The 25,380-nt window shown below is 33.4% G+C and overlaps 1 protein-coding gene across 1 annotated transcript; it reads right to left on the bottom strand.

Moving 5' to 3' along the window:
• Nucleotides 1-6,857: 6,857 nt before the first annotated feature.
• LOC127787695 (respiratory burst oxidase homolog protein A-like) lies at nucleotides 6,858-17,434 on the bottom strand. Its single transcript, XM_052315761.1, has 14 exons — nucleotides 16,566-17,434; nucleotides 16,287-16,446; nucleotides 16,031-16,079; nucleotides 15,290-15,403; nucleotides 13,757-14,179; nucleotides 9,840-10,226; nucleotides 9,641-9,736; nucleotides 9,325-9,440; nucleotides 8,740-8,907; nucleotides 8,507-8,666; nucleotides 8,092-8,289; nucleotides 7,874-8,002; nucleotides 7,440-7,518; nucleotides 6,858-7,291 (listed from the first exon to the last, which is right to left on the bottom strand). Exons 1-14 carry the CDS (start codon nucleotides 17,230-17,232, stop codon nucleotides 7,182-7,184), a joined length of 2,856 nt encoding a protein of 951 aa, XP_052171721.1. The 5' UTR covers nucleotides 17,233-17,434; the 3' UTR covers nucleotides 6,858-7,181.
• Between the last annotated feature and the right edge of the window lie 7,946 nt (nucleotides 17,435-25,380).

Raw genomic sequence — 25,380 nt, 5'->3', positions numbered from 1 at the left:
GCCCCTCTGATTGTTTCCTTTGTTGCAGAGTCTTGACGACTTGAACACTATTTCTCGACATCTAAATTCTATTATTATATCTAGATAACAACAATTTGATTACGACTTTTGTTTTTGTTTTCTATTTTTCTGCAAGGGCACTAAAATATTATCTAGTAACTTTTGTTTTATTTTTTTTACCTTATTTTAAATTTCATTATAAAAATATAAAATATGTCAATTTATAAATATGGAAACATATTTTTATCTTAGTAGTTGAAATTACAGTGTTTGATTGCACACATTTACCATAGAAAATGTGTAATTATTACATATATTTTCTATGAAAATAATAAAATACTCTTAATTTTCTATGAAAAATATGTGTATGGTACAAACATTTAAAGATTATTTCCCTAAAATTCATTTTCTAAGGGGGTGGGGTAGTTTTTGTTTTCTAGACAATTATTACCTATAATTAAATTTTAGATAATGTAATCAAACATACTATTAGAGTGTGTTTGATTGAATTACCTAGAATTTAATTCTAGGTAATATTGTCTAAAAAACAAAAACCATCTCACCCCCTTGAAAAATGAATTCCATGGAAATAAGCTTTAAATGGTTGTACCATACATATTTTTTCATGAAAAAATTAAGAGTATTTGATTGTTTTTCATAAAAAATGTGTAATAATTATATATTTTCTATGAAAAATGTGTGCAATCAAACACACTCTTAGTTTTACATAACTTATATTCAATTATTATATGCCATAATATGTTATTAGTAATATCATTGTAAACTAAATATTAATGATTAAATTATTATTTATAAAATTAATATTAAATGAAATATTCATTATATTTCTAATATTATAATTTTAATAATAATATAATATTAGTGTTACTATGGGATAATCATTGAGACATAGTTGGGGATTATTATAATATTCAATTTTAATTAAATTTTATGTTAACTTTACATAAACATATCTAAATCATTTTAAACATAATATATAAAAACCTATCTAAAATCTAAAATTTTACAAAAATAGTCATTATGCTTTGGTGGATAAAAATCTATAAGTCTACAAAACAAAAGAAATCATTTGAATGATTTTATGCATTTAGAACTATCTCTTAGAATTGATTTTTTAGTACCTAAAGCACTTTAAATAATTTTTTTGAGCTTACAACGTCACCACCACTATAATCTACTTTTTAGGAAGTGTATTTATTATTTTTGCAAACTTTATGCGATAAAGATTAAGACCGTAGGTAGTTCAAAAGGATTTAAATATGTTTGTATGAAATTAAAGTGAAGTTTAAGGGAAAGGGAATATTAGGGCAAACATATATAATAATCTTTATTATTATTTGTCGACGTTTGGAATTGGTTAACCATGATTCGTCGACCCGTACTGATAAAATAAATATAAATGCAAAGAGAAGAAATAAATAGCACAAATAACAAACAATACGCAAGAGAGTTTTTACATGACTCGACCAGAATGATACCTAATCCATAACTGTTCTCTGATAATTTTGACAGAGTAACAGTATGTAATTGATCATACCCATATAATGATTTTCAACCCCTATTTATAGAGTGGCTATTTATAATTTGAATGACTTTTAAATATAGAAGGATAATATCACGGGGATAATATGTCCTTATCAGTTCCACAAAATCGGGAATAGATTCCACATTATCAGGGATTTTGTTTGCTTTAGATAAGGTAGGTGGACATTGCCTTCGATTATTATGCAGCATTTTTGGTCCTGCAAGCTGATTGGATTGGCCAGCGAGCTAAAGGCATTGCTAGGAGCTCGCTTACTCCTGTGGTCTGAGCTCGGGTTTCAACGACATGGACCTTGCTGAGATGTCCTCGGCCGTAGGCCCATTAGGTTTCGAGAGGTTGGGCTGGCCTGCTCAGTCGAGCCCAATTCATAAGAAGTGGTTCAGAGATTATTCATAACACTATTAAACAAAATTTATAGATGAATTAGCTTAGGTTAATGATATTATTATAAAATTAGTATTACAAAACTAATAATTTTTTCTTAATTTTAATTTGTGTAATAATTATATAACAAACTTTACTTTTATGATCAATTATATACTTGGGCTTGCAAAATTATAACATTTTCAAGATTTGCCAACGTAAGTAAACTTTAAACTTATAAATCTAGAGGGGCAATTAGGAGGAAAAAGTGGTAGCTTAGTTAATTTGCCAACATGAACTCTAATAAATAAACTCTCAGCATATATAAACTCTAAACTGTCTTTTTACTTGTGAATGTACACCTTGCCCCATTTGATTTACGAATTACAGTTCACATTAGCAAATTATGGTCCCTTAATTTTTAATTTGACCTTATTATGAAATTGTGATAGATATATGATGCAACAATAAATTATGTTTTTATTGGCTAATTCTTTTTAAGGATGCCTTTTATTTTGTTAAAAATTATGATAAATATCAGAAAGTAAGTAACATATATAGCAGACATAAGATGTCATTTAACGTAATACTTGAAATTGAACTTTTGATATTTGGGGTATAGATTTCTTGGACTATTTGTTTTTTCATTTGGTAATAGAGACATATTGATTGCTGTTGACTATGTTTCCAAATGGGTAGAATCAATGACATTACCTAAGAGTGATGCTAAAGTGGTGACTAAATTTATGAAAAAACACATTTTTACTAGGTTTGGCACTCCTGAGGCAATCATCAATGATGGAGGTTTACACTTTTGTAATAAATAATTTAATATTTTGTTTGCCAAATATGGGGTTACACATAAAGTTGCCAATGCTTATCATCCCCAAACTAGTGGATAGGTAAAAATTTCTAATAGGTAGATTAAAAGGATCTTGGAAAAGAAAGTGAACGGGTCTAAGAAAGATTGGTCTCAAAAACTTGATGATACCTTGTGGGCCTATAGAATTGCATTCAAAGCTCTTATTGGAATGTCTCCTTATAGATTAGTATTTGGTAAAGTATGTCATTTGCCTGCTAAACTTGAACATCATGTATATTAGGCTATTAAGCATTTAAATTTTGATATGCAAGCTGTAGGTGAGAAGAGGCTTTTGCAACTAAATGAGATGGATGAATTCATGTTAGATGCATATGAGAATGCTAAATTGTACAAAGAGAAAATTAAGATGTGTCATGGCAAAAATATCTTGAATAGGAAATTTGAACCTGACCAATTGATTTTATCGTACAATTCTAGGTTAAAGTTTTTTCCTAATAAATTGAAGTCTAGATGGTTAGGTTCATTTGAAGTTATTAATGTTTCACCTTATGGAGTAGTGAAACTTGGAGATTTGGGTATTAATATTACTATCAAGATTAATGGACAATGGTTGAAGCATTATTTTGGTTGACCTATTAATCATCAAGTGTCCACAATCACACTTTCCACTCCCCAATGAAGGTGGTCAAGTCAAGCTAAGGACTTAAAATTATAACTACCACTTACCTTTTCCTTAAATTTTTAATTTCATGATTTCCTTATTTCTTAGCTTAATAAGGGGCAATTGACCATATTAGTACTAGCTATTTCTTTCTTTTCGAGTGTTGCTTTGTTTCTTGTGTTCTCTAGTGTCTACAGGTTTTATGGATAGTGGTTGTGGGTCAAATTCAAGGCTAATTTTCAGAATTTTCCAGTAACTATTTCCCTCTTTATAGCCGGTTTCATCTTTCTTTATATATGTTCAATTGTCTTCCAACTTTAGCGCATGAGGCGCATGCTTCGAATTCACAATATGGGGAGTATTTTTCCATTTTCTCTATTCTTTTATTTGAACTTAAGTTTGGGGGAGGGAAATAGCAAAAATTTTCAAATTTTTCAAAATTTGCTTTTTGGGCTAAATTTTTGCAATTTTCACAAGCTAGCTTAGAGAATCTTTGGAGTATTGATGAGCAAAGTCATGAGTGATCTTTTGATTGAGATTGTTTAACTTTCTTGATTGTTAACTATCTAAGATGATCTTGATTGCTGCAATATATAATTTAAATTCTAAATAAATGTGAATCATGTAACTGGACTTAATCTTTATCATGAATTATGCAAAAATTTATTCATTCCATGCCTAGTACTTGTTGATTGTGTGTTTGTTAGTGAAGGTTTATGTGAGTTAATGAAAATTTGAGATCTTATGACATTCTAGAACTTGTTTGAACATTCTTTGAGGCAAAATCCTAGAAGACAGTCATGCTTAGAGAAGATTTAGGCCTTCTTTGAATCGTTTGAGCCTTTCAAGCCACCCTAATTACATTAATCTCTAGTTTGCCCCTTTTGAGCTTTATATAGAATGGTACATGCTATGCATGTGAAACCCCCATTCAAAATTTCTTTGTTAGCCACATTAAACCCGAAACCTTAAGCCTGTAAAACCATGAATACGCACTCTACTTGAGCACTTAACATGTTATCTTGAATTTTGGTATGCAATTACAATGCTTCATGTTTATTTGGTGGAGTTCTAGTGATAATTGAAGGCAACATTAAAGGCAACCCTATTGCTGATGCAAGAAAATAAGTTTGGGGTATGCAAGCTAGAAGAAAATGATGAAAAGGAAAATCTGAAAAAAAAAAAAAAAACAAAAGAATGAAAAATCAAAAGAAAAGCACATGTTGTGTATGATCCCTATTCCAAAAGAAGAGGTACTTGTGCAAAAGTGAAGAATGAGCTCTGAATTTGTTCGAGATGGCGAAGTTTTGCATACAAAATTGTGTTAACATTTCTCTTATGTTAAGTTATCTTGTTTGCATTATCTTTATCTTTTCTTTGTAACTGATACTCATAGCCTTACATTAGAAGCTAGTAAAAGTCCTAATGATCTATGCATGAGATTGATTATCTACATTAGTGGTGAAGGATGTGGAAAACAAGCCTATGGAATGTCCATTTACATTATTCATTCAAAGATTTATCATACACTATGATTTGCATAAACTCAACCTAATAAGCATGCATGAAGCTTGACTTGCATTATTTATTCACTCTCATTTTTCATGATTGAAGTTTATTGGCATGAGAGTTTGGATTTTGCTTGATTTGTGCTCAATCGTTATTTGGATTATGTATGTACGCAATCACTTGAATCTTGGATGTTGATTGATTGAGGAGATTAGGCATGACCAATTGTAAGTTCATTGCTTGATTATATTCATTCTTTGCTCGAGGACGATCAAAGGCTAAGTTTGGGAGAATTTGACGAGTTGAAATTCTTTTCACAAATTAAATGCCCAATTTTATGAATTCTAGATAATTAGTGTGTTAATTAACTTATTTTTGAGTTAATATTGCACTAATATTTATTTTATTATGTGGCATAGTTGGAAGAGAAATTAAAAGTCTAATTGGAAGTCAAAGTTCTTAATTAACATGGAAAAAGAAGTTGGAGTCGAATTGGAATCCTACATACACAAGTACTGAAATTCCAACCTGAACCTTTTCTTAGTTTTCGAGCCATAACTTCCTCCAAAGATATCGGATTTGAGTTTTCTTATATGAGTTGAAAAAGTAAGACAATTATCTACAACTTCCATGAGTCCATGAAACTCAATTTTGAAGGGAAGACAGTCTAAAACACGTGCAAAGTTTCTAGACATGGGTAGCCTTGTTGTGAAAGGAGACCTATTAGTTTGAGAATCTGTTTCCAAGTTGGTTTAGGACTTCTTAGAAGAGACATCTATTTAGGGACGTGGAAAACACATTAGAGAGGAAATTGGACATCATGAAACCCTAAAAAAAGAGGAGAAAAGTGCAACTTTTGGAAGAGAAGACAAATTTTCTTTTGGGTAGATCGTTTTATTTCATTCCTCTTTGTTTGAGCTTTTTATTCCACCTACTTGTCCACTCATTCCTAATTTTTGGAGCAGCCTAGAGGGACCAAAAATAAGGTTTTGGAGGTAAGAGGTTCAATAAAGAGTGATTCTTCATCAAGGAGTCAAGGTGACATCAAAGAAAATCGATTTTATCATTTAAATTCTATTTTTTCTTTGATTAGTTAAGATCTCAATTATGCAACAACTCTTGGATAATTTTGGAGGATATATTATTCATTATATGTGACTAATTAACTGTCTAGGGTTTCTAAAGGATCATATGTATTGAAATTTTATTAATTTAATCAATTTTTTTGTTGTAATTGTTATTTCGACTATGTTTATTTCATTCTAAACTCAATGCTTATAATTACTTGATTACTAATTACATGATTTGAAATTTCTTATGATGCTAGAGATAGATAAGTAAGGAATAAACTTTTGGACAAAATAACATGTGTTAATGGGGGAAAACATTCACTTGATTACATGTATAATTTTTTATTATATTTGTGATAAATATTTTCATATTATGAGTACCTATACTTAATGTATTCTTTAATTCTAATTCACATAGATATATAGTGAATTAGATTAGTTAAATAAATTTGTTAGACTTAGATATAAGGTAATAAATAAATTAGAGTGCTTGATTGATATAGTTCATAACCTAATCAACCAAGATTGAAGTAATTCGATAAAGTGAATTTACTAGATGAATTTAGAAAATCTTAAGTTTTAATCAATTGAATTTTAATTCTTTAGAATTTAAGTGATTGTTAGTTGTTTATTTTTTTTCTTTCTAGCTAATTGCACAATTTATGATTTAATTTCTTTGAGTAATCCATTATCTAAATATAGTTAGCTGTGACTAATTTTAATAATTAAGAAGTTTAGTTATCAATTTCTATGAAAATAATCTTTATTTATCATTTTAATTGTTTTAAGTACCACGCTTATTTACATTACATAAAATAAAAAACAGTGTGAACCACAACCATTTGATTGCTTGGGCTTGCTTTGAGATCTAAGTAAAAATGACCCGAAACCAAGCATGATATTATTAATATATTATTATTACAAGAGAAAACAAAAAATAAGTGATACATACCAATTCTCTTCTCAAAACCGGACGGACTGTCTGTATATACAGTTCGTTCTCCTGCTCCTGCTCCTGCTGCTGCACATGCACCCGCTTTCTTTTCCTATTTTCTAATAATAATAATCCTAGGGTTTAAATCTCTGTTTAAACCAGGGCGTTTGGATTGGGTCGCCTGTGGCTGTGTGTGGATTGGAGTGAACGCACAATACTACTGGTAGATACAGAAATGCACCTCTAGACAGTTTTTTTCAGAAGTGCTCCTTGTGAAATTCGAACTTGGTGGACCCTTTTTGATTGTATTCACAACAGAGCTTGCTCAGTTCTTCGGCCAACACTGGAGCTCCGCAGTAGAAAACTCCTGCTCCCCAAAAGAAAAAAGAAAAAAGAAAAAAATGATAATAATAACAACATTTAAATTAATAATCAGATCAATTAAAAGAATAAGAAGAAGAAAACTTTACTAAATTAATTGATTGGGATATACAACAGTTAGTTAGTTGACCCACCTATCTTTGCATCCCCATGCTTTGTGCATACTTTCGAGAAGACCTTTTTCCAATTAGGCCTTGCAAAATGGGTTCTCACCTGCACGAAGAAAATAAGATTGTGACTTGTGACAATCCAAACCGAGATACATTGCCATCGATTGGATCCAAATCTACATGGATCATTTAAGTTCTCAAATGATGATATATTCTTATCTAAAATAAATTCTGCATTGAAGTTAAGACTTGCTAAAAAGTCGCATTAAGAAAGGCATTCTGCGTAGAATTTTGTCACATTGTTCTTTTATGGAACTTCTAAAAGTCGGCTGGTATTATAAAAGTTATGTCATTAACCCTAACTTAGATAATGATGATAAAGAAAGTTAAAACTCATTCAACTTAACTAAATATCCAGACATTATGTTGAAATTAAGGACAGAAGTGATGAATCTTACCTTGGTGCCCGAAACAATATCAACCCCATTCTTTGCATGGTTTAGTGCTTGCACCATGGTGATGAGGGCAGACCTGGCATCTCCTTCTTCATAAACGCTGGTTAGGTAATTGTGCATCTCAATGACACCCTAAGTTGCAAGATGCCAATAAAAAATGGATTATTGTGAATTCAGAGACCATTGAAGTACAAATCAAAGATCTAAATCTTTCATGTTACCCTCTGATCGAGTTCGGCAACTTCATTCATGACCCCTTTGAACCAATCAAATGATCCTTGCTCCCGAGTCACCCAGTAGAAGTAGGCATTTGTTGTCTTCAGAGTTCTCTTTCGTTTCGGGTAAACTTTACACTGAGAGGGGGAATCAGTAGCTCCACCACTCTGATCCGAGCTCCTGCTGAAGTCTGAAACTGATTCCTGGAAGTGTAGAAACAGCATCATAATTTTGTACTTTGATTTTCTCAACATGATAATTAATCCTCACGGTTAAGGATTTCAGGTGTAGTGCAACTAATTGAAGATGCTGTAAGAAATCAAAAGAGAACTATAATGGGAAGAAGGATATTCATTATCAGAGTAATGGGTAAACGAACTTCCCAATGGGTGTGATCAGTCTCTAATTGAAGTTACTTACTGCCTGTTCCTCCATTTTAACAATGTTGTTGAGCAAATCTTTCAATATGCTGATAAAAGGTGTTGCTCCAATCCCAAGTCCAACAAGTAGTAGGACATCATATTTTCGGTAATCTTGTGCTGGAGCTCCATAAGGCCCGTCTATCAAGAGCTTTGGAAAACTGTAATTTCAACATCTGAATCAGCAATCAGAAAAGAATGATATGCACTGTACAAACGCGCTAAAAAATTTACCTCCTTTTCTTTGTCTCATCAGCTCTGACCAACCCACTCTTCCCAGAAACTGGAGGTTCACAGGCCTCAGAAAATACCGTCTTAAGCTGTTGTGTCCAGTCACCTAGCTGCCGGATGTGAATGCTAAGATAGTCGTCACCAGGAGCTGAAGTTATTGAAAATGGATGCCTGGAGCATAACTTATCAGACATTGGATCCAACATCACGAGAACCCAAAAAAAAAAAAAAAAAAAAAAGAATGGACTAAATGGAGGTTCCACTTTAGGCCTTCAATATATTTTGCCTTAAAAGATTCTTTGAATGAAAATTATTGTAACAGAAATTGCTTCCGGGTTCTGACCAGTGGCCATAAAAACAAACCAGATTGATTAGTATACCATCTAGTTTGCTCCAACTGTCTTTTCATAGTCATGTTATCAGCATACAAGAAAAATGGATTGACATCCCAGAAACAAAACATCATATACCCATGTAAGAGGAGTTCATTTCCATCATTAATTAATTGGAGACTAAATATATAATTGGTAACTGAATGTCTATTGAGAAATAAAAACTGTTGACTTCAGGGCGTCATAAGGGATTTACCACTCAAATGGAGAAACAGAAGGGCACTGGACAAACAAGTACTGCCCGCTCTTGTACTGAAACTGGGTAGGCTTAGACATTTGCAATGCGATAACATTTCCCGGATATATAGCAACCTGATGATCATAAGCCGTTGGTATACTTAGGAAACACGAACACTTCATTTTAAGCGCTGTGCATGTATCTTATTTTTTTTAAATCGTTAAATTTCCTCTTATACAACAATATTTTCTTCGCTGGATCCACATTTGCAACCCAAATGCCTAAATGCACAAACACTTGATATATGTCATAAGCAGTAGATATTGTATCTAACCTTCAAAAGATGGACAGTGTAGAACCCAGATCGAAAGAATCTCAGCGTTCTTTCTCCTGCATATATGAGAATAGGAACAGCAAGAAACATCCATGTCTGCAAAAGAAAGGACCAATTGGATGCTTCATGCAACACATTATAAGCTCAAGACACTTCTCAAAATCAAGAAGAAAAGGTAAAGGACTTCAAAGTTACACACCGTCTTGAGGTACCATTTGTGCACAAGATACAGATGCAATCCGTGGACGATGAGCAAGATGTAGACAAGGACAAAAAGATGGTGTGAATACCAAAAGGCATTGTATCCTGTCAATCTGTCAAAGGGCTTGGGCAACTTTATAAGGCTACGCCTGAACCACCGGGTTGCAAGCGTAAAGGCAATGGTCATGCAGATCACCATTAGAATTCCTGTCACACCTTCAACCCCTCGAAGCAGGTCCACATACTTGGGCTTCTCGTGGCCGAAAGTGTTGGTGAAGTATAGCTTGTATGTTTCGTCAGATTCGTGGATCAACCTTGGGAAATCACAAGTCAAGTGCGTCCCAGCATGTACTATGACACCGATTACTATGGCCGCAGCAATGGTCTAAAAATGTAGATTAACAAGAAGGGAAACGGAATTATCAGAAGGTTTAATCAACTAGGTATATTGTTCTTAAAAATTAATTCACAGCATTTGTTGCAGTCTTAATGGAAAAATTATCAGACCTTGAGGGCTTTCCATAACAAGCAGAGCTTTATTTCTTTTGGTGCAGTGTTCATGGAAAAATTGTGACACAGAAGGAATCTGATCAGATTAAAAAGAAGATCTTATTGTACATGACTTATTTAGATCAATCAGTGCTTCTTGGGTAGAGTTCAATGATGCAGGAGTTGTTAGATTTTGATGGGGTCCAATCCAAAATAACTTAAAAAGCCGATCTCTATATCTTGATGGATGATCTGGATATCAATAGAATAAATGGGCCCGTCCCATCTCTCACTCTATGTAAATGATACTTACTACAACTAGGTTTGTGTGTCCTCTCTTTGAGGGAAAAAAGAAAAAAAAAAATGACTTTCTAGTGTTGGGGACTAAATACGCAAGGGCTTCATCTCCTTCTTGTAGAGCAAATAGGTGAAGATCAGACTCAATGTCATGGCTACAACCAATCTAGGTTAGTTATTATCTTAAATCCATTTATGTATTTGATAAGATCTATTTCTGATAGAATGCTTGAGTATGGGATCAAGTGCAAGTCAATGTCTATCAGAATAATTTCTAAAAGGAGTCTCCAGGTAGCAGAAATCTCAAGGAACTGCAATCTAGAAATATCTCAGGATACATTGAGTCCTGTAGCTAACTTGTTAAAGATTAATACTGATGCAGCATTTGAAAACAGCAGGGTTTTTGGAGGAACTATACTGAGAAATTTTGAAGGTGTTTCCAAAGGAGCTAAAACTTGCTTGCAAGGTGCACAAGACTCTCTAGCAACAGAGGCTTTGGTAATATAGGAGACAGTCGAATGGGCTGAAGTTCAGGGCTGGCAAATAATTCATTTTGAAACTGATTGCAAAAAGTAAGCTGTTATGGCGAATAATAGTAGCACTGATCTTCGATGGCAGATATGCTCTATGATTTATGACATCAGGAAGGTTCTGAAGATGCACTAGGAATAGTCTTTTAAGTTTCATCAGGCGGTTGGTACACTCTGTAGCACATCAGTTAGCAAATCGGCCGAAGCCAACCAATATTGATTCTATACTAACATCTTTTTTATCTCCCTAATAGAGTAGCAGTCCAGTGTCAGAGAGAGACCTATTCATTTTTCTGATCTCTCTGCTGCAACAGTGTTTTCCCTCCAAGGGCAGTGTTTGAAGATCCCCTGAGAGGATCTTGACTTTTTCTATATAATGCTTCTCTTTGTTTGATGAATTTTTACTTGGAAAAAAGAAAAAAGAAAAAAGAAAAAAGAAAAAAAAAAGAGTTCATTTGCAATGGCATGATACTACAGTTGAGATTGCTAGATTTTACTCGAGAAACGATCTAGCCTGCTGCTAGAGAATTAGATGTTTCTTAAGCTATATTTTTCCATTTATAATCCCATCGTGATGATGATTCATGACATCCGAGCAAAGCATGACGATTCCTTCAAAGATAAAAGTAAAATATTGTTCTATCAACATTGAAATCATGAAGGATGAAGTGGCAATAACATTTTCAAAAATACAGTCTAGATTATTTATTTAAAGTGATGAAATCTAAAATATTTATGTCAATTTGATTTTTTTTGTTTGTATAATAGTAGCATATAAAATAATTATTTGCATTTAATCTACTAAATAATGGTCTACGCCCCAAAATCAACTTTTCTTTGTTATGGAAAATATTAGAGTTTAGAAGGTTAATGAGAAGCAAAATACCCTGTGTCCAAAATCATATTGTGAAGTGTTAAGTCACATGCACTCTAGTACAAGTACTAGAATAAAAAAAAAACGAGAAAAATAAAGGAAAAGAAATTAAAGCGTAAAGGAAAAGAAAAAAAGACCGTTTCCTATATACAGAACAGATTCAATTGGACAAATCACTCAACCGAAACTAGAGAATTGCAATTCTCTCAAGTCTACAAAATAAATTCGTATTAAAATTTGTACAGATATTCCAATGTAGAAAAATTAAAGAACATTGTTTTCTTGACAAAACAGAAAGTTAAGGGTTATTTATTTAATTTTTGATAGGTAAAGATAATGGGAAAGGGGAAAATGTCCAATGGACATTGAAAAGTTAAGGATTATTTAGATACAAAGACTATTTCTTATTTTTATCTTCACATTTTTGAACAAAAAATAAAAAAAACACGAGTTAATTTGCTAAATATGAAAAATAATTTTATTATTTTAGAAAATGAAAAAATGTTTCGACAATAGTTATATAAAAGATGCCCATTTAATTGTTATATAATGCAATACCTAATTGTTATTAATACCATTATTTATTGTTATAAAATTAACAATATTGTTGCAATATTTATTTATGATATTGCTAATATTATAGTTGTAATGATAATATTTATAAGTAAAAATATTATATTAAAATATCAATACAAAATTCATGATATTAATAATAAATATAATAATATTTTTGGATAATAATATAATAATATTAATGATAAAAATTAGTGATATTAATTATATAATCTAATTATTTTCCTACAACTTGATAAATTTATAGTACTATTGAGGTATTATTTTTCTTATTAGTAAATTTTACTTGTTGATACTAATATTTTGATATTATTATGATAATATAATTGATTGTTTGTGAATTTTAAAATATAACATTATAGTATAATAAATTAATTATTATTAATGATTTTTTTGCTATAAAATAGAATTTTTATTTACTAACAGGTTTTATATTTCTGTATTATAATATTATTATTATTAGTAAATTTTAAAATTATATTTTTACTGTTTATATTGATATTGATATTGATATAAACATAATTAACATTAGAAGCTATCATACTTTTTTATTTATTAGAAAATACTGGAAAACTACTTTCTAGTGAAAACATCTAAAAATGTTTTCTAAAAACAATATAAATTTAAAAACTGAAAAGTATAGTTTTCTATTTTTAAATGGAAAATATTTTCATATAAACAAACCTTTTAGTTTCTGCTTTTCTATGAAAAGAAATTCTGAAAACACAACTCAATAGCCCTATCCTCTTTTCTTTTGTTGATAACTTATCCACTTTAAAAACTACAATTTACTACCGTCCCCAATACAAACAGGTAGTCCAAAATTTTCTTTTCATATCTTTGTTAATTTTTTGTCTCTTCATTACTTGTTTTCTTTTAATATTTACAAGTTGTGACAACTTCAACATCCCCTGGTTTCCACTTGTAACAAGGAAATGTCAACATTTGCTGCCTTCAGAGTTAACGTCCTATGCACGCATATAGTAGTACTATCACTATTCTTCGTGCACAAGCAAATGGATTTCATTTTTACTTCAACAGCTAATATCAACTGATCGAGATGATTTGGCCTTAAAAAAAGTCATATGTGGATTCCAAAAGATGAAAGTGCCAACCAAGCTGTAGTAAGAATAAAGAGGAGCTGGGCCTTACCTTATGAAAGTTGATGTTGTCATCAAGTGGCGTAAAATACCCCAACTTGGTGGACCTCAGCCAAGTAATGGTGTTCCTGCACACAGGCAGTAAGACGAGAGCCATGTTGAATTTCAGAGTTTCGCCTGCGCCTTTAGCAGTGAGGAGGCAGTAACCCATGACCTTGAACGCATCCTTTTGTTTGTACTGGAAGAACTTCCACAAGAACAGCCCAGCCATTATCAGGATCCACAAGCAGATAACCCAAATTCTCCTCCAGTTCTCTTGCAGGAAGTAAAGTAGCTTTGTGCTCATCCTTTTTAGTGGGCTTCTCATTCTAAGCCCATGTAGGTTCTGGCTCAAAGCCTGGCTTGTGTAGCTTAGTGCTTGACTGTAGTTCAGATGCGTATCCTTCTGTAGCAGGAGTGTCTCCAGCTGCCACAGCTGCATTGTCAAGGCCATCAACCATTGTGAGAAAACTGATCAAAAGTTGAATCAGTCATTAATTATGTCACCAACAGATAATGTGATTAGATCTACTCATTTCGACACTGCCGGCCACTGCAGTAGCCAGTGTTGATGTGTGTTCCAGTGCTCAATACATGCATATGAGGCCCAAACAAAAGAAATTAAATACGAGTGGTCAAATCAGTTCAAATTATGAAATTAAAGAGCACAAAGGTCAAGAACTCTAATTCATGATTCAATAAGAATGTATCCTAACGATAACTATATTTGGGTGGTTGTTCAAAGCAGTTTCCTGCCATTAATTTTACGTTTGCACATCCGTGTTTCCTATCTACATTAATAAAGTTGAAAAGTTGATTATCCTAATAAGATAGAAAAGTTCAAACTAACATTTGCCTTTTTCCTTTCTTTCCCTGTTCTCTCTTTCTTTCTTTTTTTTCATTCTATTTCTCAAGTCTTAACCAAATTTTGGTAGCTGAATACATGATTCAGCAAACCAAGAAGTACAAGTGATTCCTCTCGACATGGCCATAGAAGTAAACATAGGGGACGGACCAATCAAAAATAGTCGTAATCGAGCATGAAATAAATTAAAAGAGTCAAACCAATCAAAAAGTATATAAGAAAAAAGAAAGAGAAAAGAAAAGCAATGAAGAAGCGGTTGAACCACCAATAACTTCACTACTCTTCAGTTAGCCACGTGATCAACCAAGGTGAGAATTCACAAACTCATTATAATTAAAATAATTTGTTTCTCTTCTTCTTCACTTACAGTTGAACAATTGGTAACCCAATTGTGAGAAGATCTCAGTCGTTGTCATCTAACTAATTAATGACTTTGAACAGAGAAGTCTTTACTTAATTACCAACAACTCCTATGGTCTTTTAATAATCCATAAATTCCTGGATTTGATGAAGAATTTCAATTATCTAAAATGATGAGAGTGACATGAAGAGTGAGGTCATGCTAGCATCTAGGAATATATATCAATATGGAGCCATGAATTAAAAAAATACTAAAATCATAAAAAATGATATTTGTAGGAGGTTCAAGGGGGAAAAAAGGAAGGTGATATATAGAAAGACCTCAATGTAGCCAAGCCTTTCAGGATCTAACTCTTCCATAATTAGAGCTGCATATTCCTCCGCCTGTTCCTTCAATCTTGACAACTTATTTGCGGAAGCGCTCAGCATTATGATCTGAAAAATTAGGGGAAATAAGAATTTTTAAAACTATAAACTTCAAAGTTTATAAATAAAAAATGAAAATATTGGAAATTGACCAGAAAGTCCCTACCAACTCCAGTGGAATAGGAGCATTCGAGATGACATGTGTCTAGTTCATGAATATATTAGTTCGAATATGCTTTATTGTATTAAATTTTTACGTAACGTACTATAGAAGGACGGCTAAGAACATGGGAAAAGTCAGATACAAAGAACTCAGAATTTTGTTCATGCAATGCATTTCATAATATTATATTTATAGTAGCCAGGTTCTGGAACTTTTCTGATTAAGGGTCGCCGAATCACGCCTATCGCTTCTTGTTTAACCAAATAAAACTCTTTTGGTAGCCATAGCCACAACCAATCACGAGGCAATATCTTATACAATAATGCTTTTGTATATGCATCAAATACGTGGGGAGAGAGAGAGAGACAGAGAGACAGAGAGAGTTTCTTAGTTTCTACGGGGAAAGGTCAGCGATCCTTTTCTATGTCACCGGAATATGTGTTGTTGATTAGTTCATATGTAAAGCAATGAAACTGTTTGTGTCAATTTAATCAATTCTAATTCAAATAGATAAATAAATTTGAAGCAATTACCTCTTTAACTTCCTCTTCAGTGATCCTGCCATCCTCATTCTTGTCCACCCTGTATCATTAATATGTTAATAACAAATAAAACAAAAAACATTCTAAATATAACAATTCGAAGAAACAATTTTGTCCTTTCTTCACTAATTATTACAGGAAGCGTCGCTTGCGGCCTTGAACAGCTCATAATAAAAGATGGTTATCTGGTTTAATGATTAAGTAATTACGATTTACTTAATAAAAAAAATGATAAGCTATTGCATACATGTCGAAGAAGATCTGGAGTCGAGAATCGAAGCTCTGATCGGCGATCTGAGTCCAGTACTCGTAAAGTTCGTCTTTGCCGATCTTGTCAACCTTCAATCTTCGTTTCCTGGATAGGGCGTCGAACAATTCAAGTGCAAATTCGTTCGAATCTCTCATTCCTACATCTCGAACGCAATTGAAAATTTTATAATAAAATATCTAAACATAAATCGAATGCAAAAACAAGAAAGCAAGAACTTCGATAGCTGTATATTCAATTAATAGGAATAGTTAAGACCTATGCATTGCGGGAAGTCGGCACGACAGAGATAGCCGTCCTTTGCAATCCGGTCGAAGTTACGCTGGACTTCGTTCCAGGCATCGGCGCCATCAGCTTTTCTACTGCTGATGAATCTGAGTCCTTGAAGAGCTCTCTGAGCACCGGAACGAGTCCGATCCAGGCGAGCTCGCTGTCGACGAAGGGCTCGAGCGGCCAAAGCTAAATCCAAACGGCCACTGGCCCCTACGACGCCGTTCTGAAGCCCCGTAGGGGGGGAAGAGAGGACACGAGAAGCATGGCCATGACTCCACGAGAACCGCCTCAGCTCCGCTTTCAACTCCTGAGAGAAGTGCTTCGCTTTGGCCACCGCCTCCGCTGTCAACTCCTGAGAGAACTGAAACAGACGATTCGACGAACTCCGCCGCATCGTCGCCGACGGCGATACCGAAGACGGAGTCTCACTCCCGCCGATGATACTAAGGTCATAATCAGCAATAGCAACCGAGGTTGCCGGCTCGACACTGCGGACCACGATGGTGTCATCGTCTTGGAGATCGATAGTGACCTCAACGAACTCCTCCTGCACCGATGCTGAGTCAGTCGCCGGCGAGGATCCTTCGCTCAAAGCGCTACCGGGAACGGAGTCCGACCCCCACCGCCTTTGGTGCCTCTCGAATTCCTTCATCGATCTTCTAATTTTACTTTACGAAATATAATTAAATTTGGAGTATTATTAATTTGGTCTCAAACAAACAGAGTGGACGAGCTAATGATAATGATGAGGAGAGAGAGAACGTGGAGACGTGGCACGTGTACGCGTCCGTCCGTCCGGAATCTCCCTTCACAGAGAAGACATAAAGCGCGGTGCGGTGCGGTGCAGTGCAGTGCAGTGCAGGAGGAGAATGAATGAACGTATGGAGAGAGAGAGAGAGAGAGAGAGAGAGTGGCGGGAACTGGGAGCGGGGAAATGGGAAGCTGCGAAGGGGGATGGAGGCTGATTAATAATTATTAAAAGTAATGTAAATATTACTGGGAAACAAACAATTGGGCATTAAGCGCTTGCAACTGGTAGTGGTTCGGTTTTTTAATATATATTTACAAATTAATAATTATTTTTAGATTCAGTCAATATTTTTAAAAATATTTAATGCCACGGTGTGAACAATACCTATAATCTATCTATGTATGTATGTATATATTAATTATTATTGTTATAATGATGAATGGAAAATGGGAAAATGGGATATGGGGGTGGGCGTGAGACAGGTATTTGTGTTCCCCGGGCTTCTAGAATTAGATTGGTGACATGGCTAATAGCCTAGTACACGTACTTCAAAGTTAATTTTTAGTGCATATAAAAAAAATTGTACTACCTGTGTAATCATAAAAATATAATAGAGGCATGCAATCATAATAAAAACTATATAAATAAAAAAACAAATCAGATTATCATACTTTAGAACCTAAATAATTTTGAAACTGATCAAGTGTACTGTACACCCCCTCCAGTGTTGAATGCATGCAGACTTAGAAGCAACTATATATATATATATAAATTATAATTAACACATCACAAGCTACTTGTAACAAGATATATATATAGGGAATCCATGACTCTAAACTTTTCACCCAAAGCAATATAACTTTGATACCACTTATTGTTAATTTAGCAGCATTAATTTGGGAGGAAAATTGTTCATCTTATTTGAACTATGGTTGCCATTATATAGATAGGTTATATTGCAACTAATTCCAAAAAATAGGCCACTAATTTGACCACTAACTTAGTTATTATTAGTGCCTAAAGACCAAGTCTAACATCAAAACAAAATGTGATAAAAATTAGGAAACAACTTCATTTAAACTCCCCATACAAGATTGATATTCAATATTTTCTTTTTTAAATCTAGTTTTCTCATCTAAGATTAGGACCAGATCAAAAATCAAAAATGTTCATCTTTCGATTGAACACCAAACTAAGGTGGTTCGATGTTGGACTAGACTAGATTGACTATTTCGATCTAGTTCAATTTGATTTTTTGGTTTGAACAAAATTTTCATACCCTACCATTTCTTTATCTCTCAAATCCATCAACCAATTCTAGTTCATTAGAATCTGTGCGATAGGTTCCATTGTTCCAATACTAAAACCCACACAACACAAGTTTGAAGAACTATTAGCTTAAGGAGGGTGAATTAAACTCACACAAAAATTAGAAATTCTTGCATAAATAAAAACCAAGAATGCAGTGCACAAGGTTTATAGTGCTTTGACCAACTATCTACGTCTACTGTAATATTCCGCATTGAGCGATAGGAATGATTAAAACAATTTATCCTGATGGACCTACGCAAACTTCTCGGAGGGTTACCCATCACTGAGCTTTTCTAGTTCAAGCACACTTAATCCGGTAGTCCTTTACCTATATTCAGCCCAAAATGTATCCAGCTGGTGTCGTTTCCTTCCTTACTTATTTTCGATATATACTACTCTTCTCTAGGCTCTTGGGGTATTACATCCACTATATTAACTCCTCATTAAGGATTTTTACAACTTATTATTCAACTTTTGAGGGGTCAATTTGAACTGTTACACAGCTTTTGCGTGATCAATTGGAACCTTACAATCAACTTTTGTGAATTTAGCTAGAATCGTTTGCAGTTTAAAGAAGCTAAGAAGTGATTGAATCACTAAGACAAGCTTTTACAATTAAGCACTCAACTAAAGAAATAACTTATCTCAAAGAATCAAAGAATAGAAAAGATTGACAACGGGAATTACTCTATCTCTGATAGTAGTGTATAAGGATGTGGATTTGTGAGCTTGTATGCTCTGAGATTTCAGATAGAATGTTCAAATTAGCCTTCAAGTTTGTCTTGAGTCCCTAGTACATTTATATAGCTTTTCCCTCTTTAATGTCATTGGCTTCTTGTCTAATGGGCAAAAGCTTGTACTTGTTATTTGCAAAAAAAAAGAAGCATTCTTTCTACATGCAAAGTAACAATTAGATTAAATTTGAAATTGAATTCCATTCTATTTGCATGAGAAAATTATCAAATCGCATTAAATGAAGCATTAAATGTTTGAAAATTATGTTCTGTATGCATTTAATGTTGTCAATAATGACTAATTTTGTGAATTTCAGCATAGTTACTCAAGTAATCTTTGAAGTTAGTCGATTAACTTTTGATGTTACTTGACTACAAAATATACATTACTCGATTAATCTTTTCAGTTGTTTAGGATTTGAAATTGTTGTGTGATGGATAAAAGTCCATTAAAAGACAAAAAAACCCAAAAGTCCAAAATAATCTTTTTGGGAGGGTCCTACACAAATATGCAAACTAGATAACTCCAAAATTCAAAAATCTCTCTGAATATTCTAAGAAAATGATAAATAATTATCCATAAAAATTTCTAATTCTGAGAGGATTTCAGAATCTTGGAATAAACAATCATTCACAAGAAATTCCATCTGCAAAGGGGTAAGATAAATATAATCTATAAAAGATAGATGTTATTTATTACAATCCTAATCCTAATTAGATTAAGATTAATCAAGATGGACATTATCTACAAGAATCCTAATCTTGGACTACTTGAGATTACTCAATATTCCTTTATAAATAAGCAATCATTCATTTCTAAAGAGGTTTGTCTCTGATATTGGTTTCAATACAGTTTCTATCTTCTTCAGTGTTTGACTTAAATATTGGAGTGTTTGCGTATGGATCTCCTCGTGCCTTCTGATTGTTTTCTTATTTATGCAGGTTTAGGTGGCTTAACGACGACATTTTCAATCAAATAAAATAATTGTTGTATCTTACCAACAACATAAATAAATACTCGATTATAATTGCTTTTGTTACTTAACTAAGATATAACGTTAGTCAATTAATAATTCAAGTACAAAGACTAACTCTCTGTCTAACAGTTTTTACTCGACTAAAAATCTTGTTTACTCAACTAAGTTTGAAGTTACTCGATTGACATCAACTTCTTAGTCTATTAAAAGTTTAAGGGTAGAGACTTGATATTTTGCTCTTGATTTATTACTCAATTAATAAATTTCATTACTCGACTAATATATGTTACTCGATTAACAATATCTCTTTAGTCGATTAATGCTGTAAGTCCAAAGACTTGTCATTTTGTTTCAAATTTATTACTTGATTACAAAATATGTTTACTTGACTAATATGTCAATTAGTTGATTAACACTTTTATACTTGATTAAGAGTATTCTTATACTTGTTTAAGTAATATACGACAAGTAATTGATTAATGCTTAGTTTTTTTTATCTTACTTGATTACAAGGTGAACTTAGTCTGACGGCAGACAAGGGGGAGAGGATAATCAAGAACAACAATTGAAGGAACCAAACACTCTTAAGGAATCCACCAAAGTATGTAAGGCTAGAATTATAGAGAAGTCAAGAAGGCATTCAACTAATTTAGAAACTTTTTTTTTAACAAAACATAGCATCCAAACTACTACACAAAAGACTTTATATAGGCATGGAACATTCCTCCATGTATGGGAATTAAAAAGTCCATTAAATATGATTTAGGAACACTAAAAGACTCATAGAATATGCAAAAAGGGCATTCATAAGACCAAAACATCATTTTGGAACTTGAAAGTGCTTTGAATATGATGTTTTCTTTACTTTGGAAAGTTCTAGTAGTCTATAGTAAAATGGTATAACTTTTAATGTAGAACTCCAATTCATAAGCCATTTGTGGCACTAGAAACTAGACTTCCAAACTTTCAAATAACATATAATTGGACTCATTTGTTGAGGTTTTACCCTCCCGATAAGCTCCCAAAGTGACACCTCGTGCATATTAGTAGTTAAATAGTTTTGCCTCTTGTTGATTAATGAGCCTTGGAATACTCCAACATCACTTTCCCTCGGTTAAAGAAGACTTTCCCTCAAGTATGCTTCATTCGTGCCTTCAAAATAAGGAGATAAATTTGAGAGTCTGAAAGTGTCTGACACTCAATAATGACTTAGTAACTCTATCTTATATGCATTTTCTCCAAGCCTTTTAAGAACTCGAAATGGTCCATTAGCTTTTGGTTGAATCTTACCATACTTTCCAAGGGAAAAATGATTTTTCTAAGATGAATCCACACTAAATTGCCTTCTTTGAATGATGCATGTTTCTAGAATTTATCAACTTGCTCTTTATACTTTTCATTTTGCCTGACAATCTTTTCTCAAACATGCTCATTAAGTTTCTTGATTTGTTTGACTCTTTCTTTGGCATCTCCACTAAAAGAATGAGTGACAAGTAATGATATCAAATCTAATGGACCATTAGGACTAGCGCCATAGAAATTTCAAAAGGGCTATAACCTGTGGTCTTGCTAGGAAAGCGATTGCAGGCAAATTCGGCAATAGTTCCCATTTCCAAATGTTTCCCTTAATCAAGCTCCTCAAGAGATTTCCCAAACTCTTATTCACAACTTCAATTTATCCATCCGTTTGGGGGTGATGCGATGTGTTATACTGAAGTGTTGTCCCAAGCTTCCTCCAAAGAGTACTCCAAAAATGACTCATAAATGTGTGATCTTGATCTAAAGTGATGGTCTTTGGAATCCCACAGAGTTTGACAATTTCTCAAAAATACAAATCAGCCACATGGGTTGCATCCAAGGTTTTGTTGATGGAACAAAATGAGCCATTTTGAATATCAATCAACGACCATCATTACCAAGTCTTTATTCCACTGAGTCCTTGGCAACCCCAAGATAAAATCAATGGTCACATTTTCCCAAGGTCCATTTGGAATAGGTAAAGGGTGTATAGTTTGGTATTTTGAGCATGAGATTTGGAAATATAACAAGTGCAACACTTTTGGATATGCCTAGTAACATCTCGAACCATTTTGGGCCACTAAAACTTTTCCTACAGTAGGGAAAGAGTTTTATCTCTTCAAAAATGTCCACCAAGGTCACCACTATGTACTTCTTGAATAATGGCTTCTCTAAGAGAGCAAGATGGACTGCACAAACAATTATCTTTGAAAAGATAACCATTATACATAATGAGTTGTTGATGAGAACTAGAAAGATTTTGAGAACATTCTAACTAGACATTTCCAAATTAGGAATCACCCTTATAGAGCACTTTTCATCTCTTAGACACAAGACTTGAATTTTCATTGTAAGGAGCAAAAAATGCCTTCCACTTAATGCATCGACTACTAGATTTTAAACTCCAGCCTTGTGCCTTATTACAAAAGTAAAAGCTTGAAGGAATTCGACCCACTTTGCATGCCTATTGTTGAGCTTATGTTGGCCATTGATGTATTTTAATGCCTCATGATTCGAATAAACAAACTCCTTAAAGATGAGATAATGTCGCTAATATGTTAAAGCTCGAATGATAACATAAAACCCCTTGTCATAAGTAGAGTAGTTTCTTCTTGTGCCACTTAATTTTTCACTAAAATATGCAAGTGGTTCACCTTTGAGGCTTCACAACTCACATCAAAGACTGTGTTAAAATTTGGTAGAGCAAGAATATGGGCCTTGTACATTTTTTGCTTTATTAGCTCAAAGCTTTGTTATGCCTTGTCGTTCCACTTGAAAACTCCACACTTTAAGCATTCCATGTAGGAGAAATGATAGTGCTAAACTTGAATGAAGTGGTGATAAAAAGAAGCTAAACCATGGAAGCTTCAGATTTCTTGAATAGTCTTAGGAGTAGGCCATCTAGGGGAGAGTAAAACTTCAATTTATCCAAAGTAATCGAATTGAATCGACCGAACTTGTCTATTTAATTCGATTCTTTTCTTGCATTAGTTTGATTCAATTAATTTTTCTCAAAAGTTTGGTCTTCAGTTTTTTGGTTGGAAGAATCAAAGTAAACAAATTGACTGAACTTTAAAACGATATTGTTTTGATGTTTATAAAATGACGTCATTTTCTTTGGTTTTGTGTGTTTTCTATTGGTTATTTTAATTTTCTTCGATTTTTTTTGCATTTCTTTAGTTTAGTTAATTCGGTTCGGTTTATACAATTTGAGTTCAATTTTTTCGGTTATCAGTTAGTTCATTTTTTTCAGTTAATTGATTAGTTTGGTTCAGTTTTGCTCCTTAGTTCGGTTTAATTAGTTAGTGGATTTTGATTGGTTCGATAATCAAACCAACCATTTGCATTCCCCTAAGGCTAGCTAGCAATAGCTTCCACTTTGCTAGGATCCGTCGTAAAACCTTCATAGGAAACAACATAGCTTAAAAACACAAGGCTATTAGTGCAAAAGTGATATTTCTTCAAATTGGCAAACAAGTGTTGTTTGCGAAGTGTAAGGAAAATTAAGTGAAGATGCTCCATGTGTTCCTCTTGATTCTTGCTATAAATCAAGATGTCGTCAAAATAAACGATAACAAAATTTTCAATATAAGGCTTGAAAAATTGATTCATGAGCTGCATGAAAGTAAAAGGAACATTAGAAAGACCAAAAGGTATTACCAACCATTCATAGAGACCATCTCTTGTTTTGAAAGCTGCGTTCTATTCATCTACCGATCTCATGCGAAATTGATCATAGCCACTCCTGAGATCAATTTTGAAAAAATAATAGTGATAAGTGTCTTTTATACACTTATTTTGGTCTATAAACTTAGCTTTTATGCATTCAATGAGCATGATTTCTACTTGATTTGGTTCTATATGTGGTTATGTAAATGTGAAGCATATGTTGAAGACATTTAGAGTAAAAAGTGATGATGTTGTCGCATTTTTGGAGCTAAACTGAGCATTAAAGGAAAGGTCAAAGGTCTACTCGGAGTCGAGGTTGATGAGGTTGCAAAACATTGAAAGGAGGACGTCATTGGTGAAGTGTTGGAAATCAAGGAGAAACGATTCACGGTGCTATCACGCAAAGCATTGCGTGCTAGTGTTGTGGTAAGAATTCATTTCTGTGGCTCACGGTGTTATCACGCAAAACATATCGTGGTAGGGTAGTGGCTGTTGAAACTTTCTGTGGCTCATGGCTCTATCGCGGAAAGCATTCTAAGGTAAGGTCATGGTTGGAAAATTATTATGTGGCTCACGTCCTTATCGCGAAAAGCATTTTGTGGTAAGGCTGCGGTAAGGCTCTAAGCTTCGCGAAAAGGCCGTTTTAAGCCCGTTTTATTCCAAATCAAGTGGGGATGGACTCCTTGAAGGTGCATGACTTTGATAACCTAAAAAGAAATATATAAAGAAGGATTCTTGGAAGATTTGAGGAGTTTTTTTTGGAGAGAAAAGAAGGCGAGCCGAGGAAGAAGAAGGAGATTTTCTTGAAGAATTTCAGTTTTGGTTGTATTTTTATGTTTTTTCTTCTCTCCAACATCATGAACTCCGTTTTTATTTTTCTTTCATTGGTTCAAACTATGTTAGGCTAAGTACCTTGTGACTAGGGTGATTGATGAAACCTAGTTCAATGATTATTTAATTAAAGGTATTCGGGTTTTATCATATTCTTGTCTTTTGGGTTGATCGTTTTTTATGCATTAATTCCGTTTTGATGCTTGGTCGCCATTAGAACGTGTTTGTGATTTATATTGCTTTCGAGAGATTCAATATAGATTAACACTTGGTAATAAACGACATAAGGTTCGATAATAGATAGAGATACTGTTATATCTTGTGAAATCTTATTTAGATGATCATTGTAGATAAATGCATGTTAGTATATTTGTGGATTAATTAGAGATAATTAATCTCATATGCAAACATAGATTCGATTGACCATCAAGAGAGGCTTTTGATTAACTTAAGATCATCGATTTTCAGCTCCAAGAAAGAATCATAAAACCTGATCATTGGAAGATTGA

This window comes from Diospyros lotus, chromosome 12 (assembly GCF_014633365.1).
Source record: "Diospyros lotus cultivar Yz01 chromosome 12, ASM1463336v1, whole genome shotgun sequence".
Classification (NCBI taxonomy): domain Eukaryota; kingdom Viridiplantae; phylum Streptophyta; class Magnoliopsida; order Ericales; family Ebenaceae; genus Diospyros; species Diospyros lotus.
Note: the sequence above shows the minus strand (reverse complement) of the source record. Positions and strands in the feature narration are given on the sequence as shown.

Excerpts from the sequence above, each read along its gene's own strand:
- LOC127787695 (XM_052315761.1), bottom strand. The coding sequence starts at position 17,232 with ATGAAGGAATTCGAGAGGCACCAAAGGCGGTGGGGGTCGGACTCCGTT. Across the intron at positions 14,180-15,289 it reads AAAGGCTTGGCTACATTGAG|CTGTGGCAGCTGGAGACACT; the intron begins GTCTTTCTATAT and ends TTGACAATGCAG. Across the intron at positions 9,737-9,839 it reads ACAAATGGTACCTCAAGACG|ACATGGATGTTTCTTGCTGT; the intron begins GTGTGTAACTTT and ends TTTCTTTTGCAG.